General features: G+C 42.0%; 1 protein-coding gene across 1 annotated transcript in view; it reads left to right on the plus strand.

The window, feature by feature from the left end:
• LOC116352965 (calcium and integrin-binding family member 2) overlaps window positions 1–14,510 on the plus strand; it is a 38,718-nt gene extending 24,208 nt beyond the window's left edge. The window contains exons 5-6 of the mRNA XM_031812962.1: window positions 167–362; window positions 13,126–14,510. Of these exons, the coding sequence (XP_031668822.1) occupies window positions 167–362; window positions 13,126–13,147 (218 nt within the window). The 3' untranslated portion in view covers window positions 13,148–14,510. The remainder of the gene's footprint in view (window positions 1–166; window positions 363–13,125) is intronic.
• Window positions 14,511–15,626: the final 1,116 nt, after the last annotated feature.

Genomic DNA, 15,626 nt, shown 5'->3' on the forward strand with positions numbered 1-15,626 from the left:
TAGTTAGGCTTTTTGAATTTCTTGCGGAACATCAGCAAACTGCTTCCGACCCGTTCTGTCCTGCGCCATTCAAACAAGTTTTGAATCTCTTAATTTCTCCCATTTTAAATCAAATCAAATCTCTTCATCTCATTTTTTATCTCTCTTCCTCTTTCCTGCGTGTCAGATTTTAACGTGGATAACTTCCTGTGTAAGGAGGATCTGGAGAAGACGTTGAACCGGCTGACTAAAGGAGAGCTGACCCCTGAAGAGGTCAATCTGGTCTGTAGCAAGGCCATGGAGGAGGCTGACCTCGACGGGGACAGCAAGCTCTCCTTCTCGGACTTTGAGAACATGATCTCTAAAGCTCCAGACTTTCTAAGGTAAGATGTCATGGATGTGGTCTGGTGTGTCAGGCTAGTGTATAATGTCTGGTGTGTCAGGCTAGTGTATAATGTCTGGTGTGTCAAGCTAGTGTATAATGTCTGGTGTGTCAGGTTAGTGTATAATGTCTGGTGTGTCAGGCTAGTGTGTAATGTCTGGTGTGTCAGGCTAGTGTATAATGTCTGGTGTGTCAGGCTAGTGTATAATGTTTGGTGTGTCAGGCTAGTGTGTAATGTCTGGTGTGTCAGGCTAGTGTATAATGTCTGGTGTGTCAGGCTAATGTATAATGTCTGGTGTGTCAGGCTAGTGTATAATGTCTGGTGTGTCAGGCTAGTGTATAATGTCTGGTGTGTCAGGCTAGTGTATAATGTCTGGTGTGTCAGGCTAGTGTATAATGTCTGGTGTGTCAGGCTAGTGTATAATGTCTGGTGTGTCAGGCTAGTGTATAATGTCTGGTGTGTCAGGCTAGTGTATAATGTCTGGTGTGTCAGGCTAGTGTATAATGTCTGGTGTGTCAGGCTAGTGTATAATGTCTGGTGCGTCAGGTTAGTGTATAATGTCTGGTGTGTCAGGCTAGTGTATAATGTCTGGTGTGTCAGGTTAGTGTATAATGTCTGGTGTGTCAGGTTAGTGTATAATGTCTGGTGTGTCAGGCTAGTGTATAATGTCTGGTGAGTCAGGCTAGTGTATAATGTCTGGTGAGTCAGGTTAGTGTATAATGTCTGGTGTGTCAGGCTAGTGTATAATGTCTGGTGTGTCAGGCTAGTGTATAATGTCTGGTGTGTCAGGCTAGTGTGTAATGTCAGGTTAGTGTATAATGTCTGGTGTGTCAGGCTAGTGTGTAATGTCTGGTGTGTCAGGCTAGTGTATAATGTCTGGTGTGTCAGGCTAGTGTATAATGTCTGGTGTGTCAGGCTAGTGTATAATGTCTGGTGTGTCAGGTTAGTGTATAATGACATGGAGGTGGAGATAACTTCTGCTGCCCTATATAATGCTGCTTTCAGACAAAGATCATTTCTGCTGCCCTATATAATGCTGCTTTCAGACAAAGATAACTTCTGCTGCCCTATATAATGCTGCTTTCAGACAAAGATCATTTCTGCTGCCCTATATAATGCTGCTTTCAGACAAAGATAACTTCTGCTGCCCTATATAATGCTGCTTTCAGACAAAGATAACTTCTGCTGCTCTGCATGATGCTGCTTTCAGACTGACATTAAACACAGAGAGAGAGAACCAATAGTGCTTGATCAGAGCCTTTTTACTGCGGACCAATCAATCTATCAACAGTATTGTAAATCGTTTTCATTTGAGAGCCCAAACCAGGCGGAAAGAACTGGCTAGTAAAAACCTCTCCCATTCCAGAGAGCTTGATTTAGCTGGCCAATGATATGGCCCGTAAATCTGCCAATCACACGGGGGCGGCTGTAGATTGGCTTGAACTCTTCCTGGTTTCCATGGTTTATTGGTTGGAGCGTGTTGTCGTGGCAACCAGGTCAGGCCTTTGGCAGGACGCTGCTGCCTGTAACCAGAGACAGTGACAGATAAAACACGATGGCCCTGTAAGACATAAATAGAGAGAAACAACAACATGTCTCTCTCCTCCTGTAACAGGTGCCTGGCGAGTGAATGTTGTTATCCTCTCTCGGGTAGGTGAGACGCTAGCGTAAAAAAATACTAAATTCAAATATTTAACATTCTTCAAAATATATGTGTTATACATCAAAATAAAGCTTTAACTTCTTGTTCATCCAGCCGCTGTGTCAGATTTCAAAAAGGCTTTACGGCGAAAGCAAACATGCGATTATCTGAGGACAGCGCCCAGCATACAAACACATGACAATCATATTTCAACCAGGCAGGTGCACCACAAAAGTCAGAAATAGCGATATAATTAATGCCTTACCTTTGAAGATCTTCTTCTGTTGGCACTCCAAAATGTCCCAGAAACATCACAAATGGTCCTTTTGTTTGATAATGTCCTTTTTTATGTCCCAAAAATGTAAATTTATTGATTCAGAAATACACCGGTTCCAACTCCCCCAACATGACTACAAAGTATCTAATAAGTTACCTGTAAACTTGGTCCAAACATTTCAAACAACGTTCCTAATCCAACCTCAGGTACCCTAAAATGTAAATAATCAATCAAATTTTAAGACGGAATAAACTGTTTCTAATACCAGATAAAAACAACGTGAAGCGCACTCCTGTTCCCGCGCATCAAAACAGTAGAGTCCACCTGGAGTGACACTTACAATGAATAGCACCACTTCTTCATTTCTCAAAAGAAAAACATCGAATGAATTTCTAAAGACTGTTGACATCTAGTGAAAGCCATAGGAACTGCAACCAGGTTCCTAATAAAAAAAGGGAGTCCCAAAGAAAACAATTTTTAAAATCCTATGACCTCAAAAAAAAATTCCCCTGGATGGTTTGTCCTCTGGGTTTCGCCTGCTAAATCAGTTCTGTTATACCTACAGACATTATCTTAACAGATTTAGAAACTGTAGAGTGTTTTCTATATGCATATCCTAGCTTCTGGGCCTGAGTAACAGGCAGTTTACTTTGGGTATGCTTTTCATCCGGATGTCAAAACACTGCCCCCTACCCCAGAGAGGTTATAGACATTTACATGTCAAAGGGATACGTGGGGATTTCAGCAATGAGCCCCTTTATCTAATTCCCCAGAGTCAGGTGAACTTGTGGATACCATTTTTTATGTCTCCGTGTCCGGTATGAAGGAAGTTAAGAGGGAGCCAATGCTAACTAGCATTAGCGCAATGACTGGAAGTATATGGGTGTATACTAGCATGCTAGCTGATAGACTTGTCCATTGTTTACACAGGAATGGAAATGTGTATTTGGCGCTTTGGCTCACAGTAGAGGGATAAACACAAAACATACACATTACACACATTTGAGTGAGGCTGGTTTACACAGGTAGCACAATTCTGATCCTTTTGCCACTAATTGGTCTTTTGACCAATCAGATCAGATATTTTGCCAATACCTGGGCTACCAGAGTAGATGCTCCTATGCAGATGGACTTTCCTCCAGCCACAGACAGCCAGACCTGCCCTTCTAATAGACTTGTATTAGAACCATGTCATTGCAGCGTTAAGTTGTCAGTTTTCAACAACCTGTCAGTATCTTTAGATTCACTGCTGAGGTGTGGAATACTCTGACTGGCCTGCTGCCCTACAGACCCCTGGATCCTGCTGGATTTAATGGATTCATGGCCATCTCCCCAGTCCGTTAGATGTAATGGATTCATGGCCATCTCTCCAGCCCATTAGATATAATGGATTCATGGCCATCTCCCCAGTCCATTAGATGTAATGGATTCATGGCCATCTCCCCAGTCCATTAGATGTAATGGATTCATGGCCATCTCCCCAGTCCATCAGATGTAATGGATTCATGGCCATCTCCCCAGTCCATCAGATGTAATTGATTCATGGCCATCTCCCCAGTCCATCAGATGTAATGGATTCATGGCCATCTCCCCAGCCCATTAGATGTAATGGATTCATGGCCATCTCCCCAGCCCGTTAGCTGTAATGGATTCATGGCCATCTCCCCAGCCCATTAGATGTAATGGATTCATGGCCATCTCCCCAGCCCGTTAGCTGTAATGGATTCATGGCCATCTCCCCAGACCATTAGATGTAATGGATTCATGGCCATCTCCCCAGTCCATTAGATGTAATGGATTCATGGCCATCTCCCCAGTCCATTAGATGTAATGGATTCATGGCCATCTCCCCAGTCCATTAGATGTAATGGATTCATGGCCATCTCCCCAGTCCATTAGATATCATGGATTCATGGCCATCTCCCCAGTCCATTAGATGTAATGGATTCATGGCCATCTCCCCAGCCCATTAGATGTAATGCATTCATGGCCATCTCCCCAGTCCATTAGATGTAATGCATTCATGGCCATCTCCCCAGTCCATTAGATGTAATGGATTCATGGCCATCTCCCCAGTCCATTAGATATAATGGATTCATGGCCATCTCCCCAGCCCATTAGATGTAATGCATTCATGGCCATCTCCCCAGTCCATTAGATGTAATGGATTCATGGCCATCTCCCCAGTCCATTAGATGTAATGGATTCATGGCCATCTCCCCAGTCCATTAGATGTAATGGATTCATGGTCATCTCCCCAGCCCGTTAGATGTATACACTGTCTGGATGACCTTGCAGGGCCCCCTCTCTACTTTAATATTACTTCATGCAAAAGATTGTCCATTTCCAGCATTTGGCAGGGTAAAAAGTCATCGGTACAGTATCGTCCTGTCACCCGAGCCGCGGTCCAATGTGACATTGGTACTAGTTCACTGGCCAGGCCTTGTATAATGTCGGTATAGTAGCTCTATTAGCAGCAGAGTACTGTCCCTATATAGTGCACTACTTTAGACCAGAGTCAGTAGGACTCTGGCACCCTATGCCCTATATAGTGCACTACTTTTTTTTATCATGGCTCAAGCACTGTGAATGGAATAGGGTACCATTTGGGATGCGGACTTGTTCTGTTCTGTGATTCTCTCCTCAGGAAAGACGCCATTTCTCACTCACACAGAAAATGGCTTTTGTATAATCTCAGCTGCAACTGACAGACTGGCACACAATACATATGAACAGGAGAGGAGAGGAAAGGAGGGGATGGGAGGGGAGAGGAGAGGAGAGGAGAGGAGAGGAGAGGAGAGGAGAGGAGAGGAGAGGAGAGGAGAGGAGAGGAGAGGAGAGGAGAGGAGAGGAGAGGAGAGGAGAGGAGAGGAGAGGAGAGGAGAGGAGAGGAGAGGAGAGGAGAGGAGAGGAGAGGAGAGGAGAGGAGAGGAGAGGAGTTGTGAAATAATGTCAGGAATAAATCTGTCAGACGTTTCTAAAAGGAGATCTGGTTGAAGATGGAAGGGTTAATTCAAGATAGATGAATTCATGGCAACATAACTCTCTCAAGGTTTCTCCTCAGTCCCCTCCAGAGGTATCCAGTCAGCAGATATACTGTATCTATTGTTGATAAGGTTATTAGTCATGCTAGATGTATCCAGTCAGCAGATATACTGTATCTATTGTTGATAAGGTTATTAGTCATGCTAGATGTATCCAGTCAGCAGATATACTGTATCTATTGTTGATAAGGTTATTAGTCATGTTAGATGTATCCAGTCAGCAGATATACTGTATCTATTGTTGATAAGGTTATTAGTCATGCTAGATGTATCCAGTCAGCAGATATACTGTATCTATTGTTGATAAGGTTATTAGTCATGCTAGATGTATCCAGTCAGCAGATATACTGTATCTATTGTTGATAAGGTTATTAGTCATGCTAGATGTATCCAGTCAGCAGATATACTGTATCTATTGTTGATAAGGTTATTAGTCATGCTAGATGTATCCAGTCAGCAGATATACTGTATCTATTGTTGATAAGGTTATTAGTCATGCTAGATGTATCCAGTCAGCAGATATACTGTATCTATTGTTGATAAGGTTATTAGTCATGCTAGATGTATCCAGTCAGCAGATATACTGTATCTATTGTTGATAAGGTTATTAGTCATGCTAGATGTATCCAGTCAGCAGATATACTGTATCTATTGTTGATAAGGTTATTAGTCATGCTAGATGTATCCAGTCAGCAGATATACTGTATCTATTGTTGATAAGGTTATTAGTCATGCTAGATGTATCCAGTCAGCAGATATACTGTATCTATTGTTGATAAGGTTATTAGATGTATCCAGTCAGCCGGTACAGTGCATTCAGAAAGTATTCAGACCCCTTGACTTTTTCCACATTTTGTTACGTTACAGCCATCTAAAATTGATTAAATACATTTAAAAAATCCTCATCAATCTACACACAATACCCCATAATGACATCACAATACCCCATAATGGCATCACAATACCCCATAATGACATCACAATACCCCATAATGGCATCACAATACCCCATAATGGCATCACAATACCCCATAATGGCAACACAATACCCCATAATGACATCACAATACCCCATAATGGCATCACAATACCCCATAATGACATCACAATACCCCATAATGGCATCACAATACCCCATAATGACATCACAATACCCCATAATGGCAACACAATACCCCATAATGACATCACAATACCCCATAATGGCATCACAATACCCCATAATGACATCACAATACCCCATAATGGCAACACAATACCCCATAATGACATCACAATACCCCATAATGGCATCACAATACCCCATAATGACATCACAATACCCCATAATGACATCACAATACCCCATAATGGCATCACAATACCCCATAATGACATCACAATACCCCATAATGGCAACACAATACCCCATAATGACATCACAATACCCCATAATGGCATCACAATACCCCATAATGACATCACAATACCCCATAATGACATCACAATACCCCATAATGACATCACAATACCCCATAATGGCATCACAATACCCCATAATGACATCACAATACCCCATAATGGCAACACACAATACCCCATAATGGCAACATAATACCCCATAATGACATCACAATACCCCATAATGGCATCACAATACCCCATAATGGCAACACAATACCACATAATGGCAACACAATACCACATAATGGCACAATAATGGCAACACAATACCACATAATGGCAACACAATACCACAATAATGGCAACCACAATACCCATAATGACATCACAATACCCCATAATGACATCACAATACCCATAATGGCAACACAATACCCCATAATGGCAACACAATACCCCATAATGACATCACAATACGCCAGAATGACATCACAATACCCCATAATGACATCACAATACCCCATAATGACATCACAATACCCCATAATGACATCACAATAACCCCATAATGACATCACAATACCCCATAATGACAACACAATACCCCATAATGACAACACAATAACCCATAATGACATCCACATACCCCATAATGACATCACAATACCCCATAATGACATCACAATACCCATAATGACATCACAATACCCCATAATGACATCACAATACCCCATAATGACATCACAATACCCCATAATGACATCACAATACCCCATAATGACATCACAATACCCCATAATGACATCACAATACCCCATAATGACATCACAATACCCCATAATGACATCACAATACCCCATAATGACAACACAATACCCCATAATGGCAACACCATACCCCATAATGGCATCACAATACCCCATAATGGCAACACAATACCCCATAATGGCAACACAATACCCCATAATGGCAACACAATACCCCATAATGGCAACACAATACCCGAGATTGGCAACACAATACCCCATAATGGCAACACAATACCCCATAATGGCATCACAATACCTCATAATGGCATCACAATACCCCATAATGACATCACAATACCCCATAATGGCATCACAATACCCCATAATGGCATCACAATACCCCATAATGACATCACAATACCCCATAATGGCATCACAATACCCATAATGGCATCACAATACCCCATAATGGCAACACAATACCCCATAATGACATCACAATACCCCATAATGGCAACACCATACCCCATAATGGCATCACAATACCCCATAATGGCAACACAATACCCCATAATGACATCACAATACCCCATAATGGCAACACCATACCCCATAATGGCATCACAATACCCCATAATGACATCACAATACCCCATAATGACAACACAATACCCCATAATGACAACACAATACCCCATAATGGCATCACAATACCCCATAATGACATCACAATACCCCATAATGACATCACAATACCCCATAATGACATCACAATACCCCATAATGGCAACACACAATACCCCATAATGACATCACAATACCCCATAATGACATCACAATACCCCATAATGGCAACACAATACCCCATAATGGCATCACAATACCCCATAATGGCATCACAATACCCCATAATGGCAACACAATACCCCATAATGGCAAACACATTACCCCATAATGGCATCACAATACCCCATAATGGCATCACAATACCCCATAATGGCAACACAATACCCCATAATGACAACACAATACCCCATAATGGCAACACACAATACCCCATAATGGCAACACAATACCCCATAATGACATCACAATACCCCATAATGACATCACAATACCCCATAATGACATCACAATACCCATAATGGCAACACAATACCCCATAATGGCAACACAATACCCCATAATGGCAACACAATACCCCATAATGGCAACACAATACCCCATAATGGCAACACAATACCCCATAATGGCAACACAATACCCCATAATGGCAACACAATACCCCATAATGGCAACACTATACCCCATAATGGCAACACAATACCCCATAATGGCAACACAATACCCCATAATGACATCACAATACCCCATAATGGCAACACAATACCCCATAATGGCAACACAATACCCCATAATGACATCACAATACCCCATAATGGCAACACAATACCCCATAATGGCAACACAATACCCCATAATGACATCACAATACCCCATAATGGCAACACAATACCCCATAATGACATCACAATACCCCATAATGGCAACACAATACCCCATAATGACATCACAATACCCCATAATGACATCACAATACCCCATAATGACATCACAATACCCCATAATGGCAACACAATACCCCATAATGACATCATAATACCCCATAATGACATCACAATACCCCATAATGACAACACAATACCCCATAATGGCATCACAATACCCCATAATGGCAACACAATACCACATAATGACATCACAATACCCCATAATGGCAACACAATACCCCATAATGACATCACAATACCCCATAATGGCAACACAATACCCCATAATGACATCACAATACCCCATAATGACATCACAATACCCCATAATGACATCACAATACCCCATAATGGCAACACATTACCCCATAATGACAACACAATACCCCATAATGGCAACACAATACCCCATAATGGCAACACAATACCCCATAATGGCATCACAATACCCATAATGGCAACACAATACCCCATAATGGCAACACAATACCCCATAATGGCAACACAATACCCCATAATGGCAACACTATACCCCATAATGACATCACAATACCCCAGAATGACATCACAATACCCCATAATGACATCACAATACCCCATAATGGCAACATTAATGGCAACACAATACCCCATAATGGCAACACAATACCCCATAATGACAACACAATACCCCATAATGGCATCACAATACCCCATAATGGCAACATTAATGGCAACACACAATACCCCATAATGGCAACACAATACCCCATAATGGCAACACAATACCCCATAATGGCAACACAATACCCCATAATGGCAACACTATACCCCATAATGACATCACAATACCCCAGAATGACATCACAATACCCCATAATGACATCACAATACCCCATAATGGCAACATTAATGGCAACACAATACCCCATAATGGCAACACAATACCCCATAATGGCAACACAATACCCCATAATGGCAACACAATACCCCATAATGGCAACACTATACCCCATAATGACATCACAATACCCCAGAATGACATCACAATACCCCATAATGACATCACAATACCCCATAATGACATCACAATATCCCACAATGACATCACAATACCCCATAATGACATCACAATATCCCACAATGACATCACAATACCCCACAATGACATCACAATACCCCATAATGACAACACAAAACAAAAAAATTCTATGACATTTTTTGCAAATATATACAGATAAAAAACTGAAATATAACATTTACATAAGTATTCAGACCCTTTATTCAGACGAAGCACCTTTGGCATTGACTACAGCCTCGAGTCTCATTGGGTATGACGCTACAAGTTTGGCACACCTGTATTTTTAGGAGTTTCTCCCATTCTTCTCTGCAGATTCTCTCAAGCTCTGTCAGGTTGGATGGGGAGCGTCGCTGCACAGCTATTTTCAGGTCTCTCCAGAGATTGCGTCTCGGCCACTCAAGGACATTCAGAGACTTGTCCCTAAGCCACTCCTGCATTGTCTTGGCTGTGTGCTTAGGACCTAACATAAGGTTAACATGGTCTCCTAAACTAAGTTCTTATCTCATTCTTGGTACCACTTAGAACCAAAACATTACCTCATCCAATGGCATATATCAATTGCCATTTGAGATACGCCCATCCCAAATACAATCCCTCCTGGACAAGCTCTCAGAGACAGTGAGCCTCCTAGGCCATATAACAAGATAAGGGCAACCTCAGAGGGGATATGTAATAGTTAGACACATTCCCAATGAAACTGAAAATGAGCTTCCCCAAACTTGAAACTAAAACGTTGTTTATATCTGCCACTTAGGCTCTACACCCCTTCTAAAGCGGATTAATGTGCTTCATTTCAAGAAGTTATTTGTCCACATTAGTTGTGGTACAAACCTTATCAAAACACATAGGCCTATGGGCTACATGAGGTGTGATACAGACCTTATAGGACTATGGGCTAGAGTACATGAGGTGTGATACTAACCTTATTATAACATATAGGCCTATGGGCTACATGAGGTGTGATACAGACCTTATTATAACATACAGGCCTATTGGCTACATGAGGTGTGATACCAACCTTATTATAACATACAGGCCTATTGGCTACATGAGGTGTGATACCAACCTTATTATAACATACAGGCCTATTGGCTACATGAGGTGTGATACAGACCTTATTATAACATACAGGCCTATTGGCTACATGAGGTGTGATACAGACCTTATTATAACATACAGGCCTATTGGCTACATGAGGTGTGATACCAAACTTATTATAACATACAGGCCTATTGGCTACATGAGGTGTGATACAGACCTTATTATAACATACAGGCCTATTGGCTACATGAGGTGTGATACAGACCTTATTATAACATACAGGCCTATTGGCTACATGAGGTGTGATACAGGCCTTATTATAACATACAGGCCTATTGGCTACATGAGGTGTGATACAGGCCTTATAAAAAGTTGAGAGGAAAAAAAGACACCGTTTCTTATGCTGGGCATCATTCACAAGTGATAGGCTAATATTGTCACCCCTCAGACTATTCTTGATTGAATCTTGTCTTTGCATATACTAAATAATACATTGATGTGACATTAGTTTTGATTTAGAATGGACCATTATCATGCACCTGTATGGAAGCGGGTAGGGGGGAAAAAATACATCACATCTATAGCGAATAGAGAATGGAGGACGCTTTTTCCGTGGTTCAATTTTCATGCCAGCCAGGTGGGCTATACTCCTGTTGTAAAGAGAAGCAATGTGCTAAATATTAGGAGAGTTGAGAAGTAAATATACTAGGCCTAGCCTATAGAAAGCTGATGGGATCCTCCTCTTTTTAATAGAAGCCATCACTCTGTTTTCTCACGCAATTTCATAGCCTGTAGAAATGTTACGCAACATGAGTTCATGGGCTCTCATTAAGTGTTTGATTTTCTATTACATTTGCATTGATGTCAGACTGATTAGAGGGACAATAGAGTGCTGAGTACCAGGCAGTTAGCTGGTAGGCAACTAATGACCATCAGCAGCATCAGAGCTTGAAGAAGCCTAATTACCGTGACTAAATGGTCACGTGGAATTTGACTGTGACCTCCGGTGTGGCGGTAATACGGTCACTGCAACATTCTCATGTTCCTTTTACTGAGGAGTGGCTTCTGTCTGACTACTCAATCATAAAGGCCTGATTGGTGGAGTGCTGCAGAGATGGTTGTCCTTCTGGAAGGTTCTCCCATCTCCACAGAGGAACTCTGGAGCTCTGTCAAAGTGACCATTGGGATCTTGGTCATCTACCTGACCAAGGCCCTTCTCCCCCGATTGCTCAGTTTGGCCAATTGGACAGCTCTAGGAAGAATCTTGGTGGTTCTAAACTTCTTCCATTTAAGAATCATGGAGGCCACTGTGTTCTTGGGGGACCTTCAAATCTGCAGAATATTTGTTGGTACCCTTCCCTAGATCTGTGCCTCGACACAATCCTGTCTCAGAGCTCCACAGACAATTCCTTCGACCTCATGGCTTGGTTTTTGCTCTGACATGCACTGTCAACTGTGGGACCTTATATAGACAGGTGTGTGCCTTTCCAAATCATGTCCAATCAATTGAATTTACCACAAGTGGACTCCAATCATTATGGGGTATTGTGATGTCATTATGGGGTATTGTGATGTCATTACGGGGTATTGTGATGTCATTATGGGGTATTGTGATGTCATTACGGGGTATTGTGATGTCATTATGGGGTATTGTGATGTCATTACAGGGTATTGTGTGTAGATTGATGAGGATTTTTTATTTATTTAATTCATTAAAGATTAATTCTGTAACGTAACAAAATGTGGAAAAAAAAGTCAAGGGGTCTGAATACTTTCCGAAAGCCCTGTATATGTTGTTGATAAAGGGGACAACACTTGTAAAAGAAGACCAGCTCCACTGTTGACAGAATAACTAGCCTCATAGACAACCCAGTTAAAGTGATACATCACTCCAATGTTTTCAAGACCTCTAAAATGTTTTTCTATATTTTGTTGGATGAGTCCATGACGTCCCATCTGTTGTAAATGCAGCTGTGTAACTAACTATGTCCTTGTGTTGTGTTCTTTGTTTTTCCAGCACGTTCCACCTACGGATCTGAGGTGAGGTGATTCAGCCGCTCACATGATGAGGCTTTAGACAAAGACGGAAGAGGGGGGAAGATGAAGAAGAAGAAGAATGTGGTCGCTTTCTGGTTCGTCTGATGACGTCATCCCCGAAGACTCCTCCCAGAGTCTCTGTGGCCCCGATCCACAGCAGAATGACCCCTGACCTCAACCTCAGTACAGCATAGTGCCTACCAAAAAAAAAACGTTAGTAGAGAAGTCTTGTGTTTCCCCAAGTCTATCTTCGATCGATGCGATGTTTGTACAAAATATAACATTGAGAAGAGAGAGAAAAGGGAAGTGGAACAAAAGGTTTGGCTTCGGCTGCAGGAAAATGGACCCGGGGGGATTTTATTCTCGGAAGCACAGGCCCTTTTTTTTGCCAACTCATGTTCTATAGGAAGGACATTATCGACCAACAAGACATTTCCATTTTTTCGGAAGAGAAGATCATTAATGCATGGTTGTTTTCTCTTATAATCAATTGTAAACTTGTTTAAAAGATGGAAACACAAACAGACTCCAAATGGAGATAGAAAATGAACCATTGACAACGAGGGGCTAATTTTTATACCTGTAGGGCTTAGCTACAACACAACCTATAAGCAGTTTTCTAGAAGATGTAGGATTTATTTTATTTTTTGGCAGAATTGTTAGGTTTCTTCTTTCTTTAAACGGACCTAACCTTTTAAAGTGTATACATTGTATGAACACTGACTGACAACAATTCGGAAGTGGATTGAACAACAAGATATTTTCTGTCTGACGGTGTACGGAAGAAAAAAAAAAACAGTACGATATATTAGTATATGAATTATTACAAGCACAGTTTTAGCACCGAGGGCAAAACAGTTGAAGAGCTATGCAATATATCTTTATGAAATGCATGAGTGTTACATAAAATTGCAAATAGCTATTTTTTTGTTTGTTGCTCCAGTCCAAGTATATATAGTGGGTTTTGTACTGCTGGATCACAATGACAATCAGAACCTGTGACGTAGTGGTAACATTAACAAATAGGTGAATAAACGCTGAATCGCCGTTTCGCGTTGAGTAAAAGTAATGCTCATCCTCTATGCTTTCAACTCTCTTTATATTTTCCTGCATTTCAAAAGGTGGGAGAAAACTCACGCGCACAAAACAAACTAATATATAAAAAGGCGCGTTGTTTTTTTTGTTTTTTTTTTCAATGTGCGCTTCCCCGCTCCTCTAAACCACGGACCATAATGTTACCTAACTGTTCCGCAGTTAAAGGAAGGGCTCTGTTCTCTGTCTCATCACCCCTTCCGTTATGTTATGCTATGTTACCTTGTCCTGCCTGTCAACTTGATATAATGGCATTAACATCACTTAAGATAATAACGTGTTCAGTCTTTCATATGATAAGAGCATTTGGCTAGACTTTGATTAAATACATTTTCTGTCCTCATCTCCAGCTCCCTTTACTGTCCTCATCTCCAGATCCCTTTATTGTCCTCATCTCCCCTTTACTGTCCTCATCTCCAGCTCCCTTTACTGTCCTCATCTCCAGCTCCCTTTACTGTCCTCATCTCCAGCTCCCTTTACTGTCCTCATCTCCAGCTCCCTTTACTGTCCTCATCTCCCCTTTACTGTCCTCATCTTCAGCTCCCTTTACTGTCCTCATCTCCAGATCCCTTTACTGTCATCATCTCCAGCTCCCTTTACTGTCCTCATCTCCAGATCCCTTTATTGTCCTCATCTCCAGATCCCTTTACTGTCGTCATCTCCAGCTCCCTTTACTGTCCTCATCTCCAGCTCCCTTTACTGTCCTCATCTCCAGATCCCTTTATTGTCCTCATCTCCAGCTCCCTTTACTGTCCTCATCTCCAGCTCCCTTTACTGTCCTCATCTCCCCTTTACTGTCCTCATCTCCAGCTCCCTTTACTGTCCTCATCTCCAGCTCCCTTTACTGTCCTCATCTCCAGCTCCCTTTACTGTCCTCATCTCCAGCTCCCTTTACTGTCCTCATCTCCAGATCCCTTTACTGTCCTCATCTCCAGATCCCTTTATTGTCCTCATCTCCCCTTTACTGTCCTCATCTCCAGCTCCCTTTACTGTCCTCATCTCCAGCTCCCTTTACTGTCCTCATCTCCAGCTCCCTTTACTGTCCTCATCTCCAGCTCCCTTTACTGTCCTCATCTCCCCTTTACTGTCCTCATCTTCAGCTCCCTTTACTGTCCTCATCTCCAGCTCCCTTTACTGTCATCATCTCCAGCTCCCTTTACTGTCCTCATCTCCAGATCCCTTTATTGTCCTCATCTCCAGATCCCTTTACTGTCGTCATCTCCAGCTCCCTTTACTGTCCTCATCTCCAGCTCCCTTTACTGTCCTCATCTCCAGATCCCTTTATTGTCCTCATCTCCAGCTCCCTTTACTGTCCTCATCTCCAGCTCCCTTTACTGTCCTCATCTCCCCTTTACTGTCCTCATCTCCAGCTCCCTTTACTGTCCTCAT

This window comes from Oncorhynchus kisutch, unplaced genomic scaffold (genome assembly GCF_002021735.2).
Source record: "Oncorhynchus kisutch isolate 150728-3 unplaced genomic scaffold, Okis_V2 Okis03b-Okis08b_hom, whole genome shotgun sequence".
In the NCBI taxonomy this organism is placed as follows: domain Eukaryota; kingdom Metazoa; phylum Chordata; class Actinopteri; order Salmoniformes; family Salmonidae; genus Oncorhynchus; species Oncorhynchus kisutch.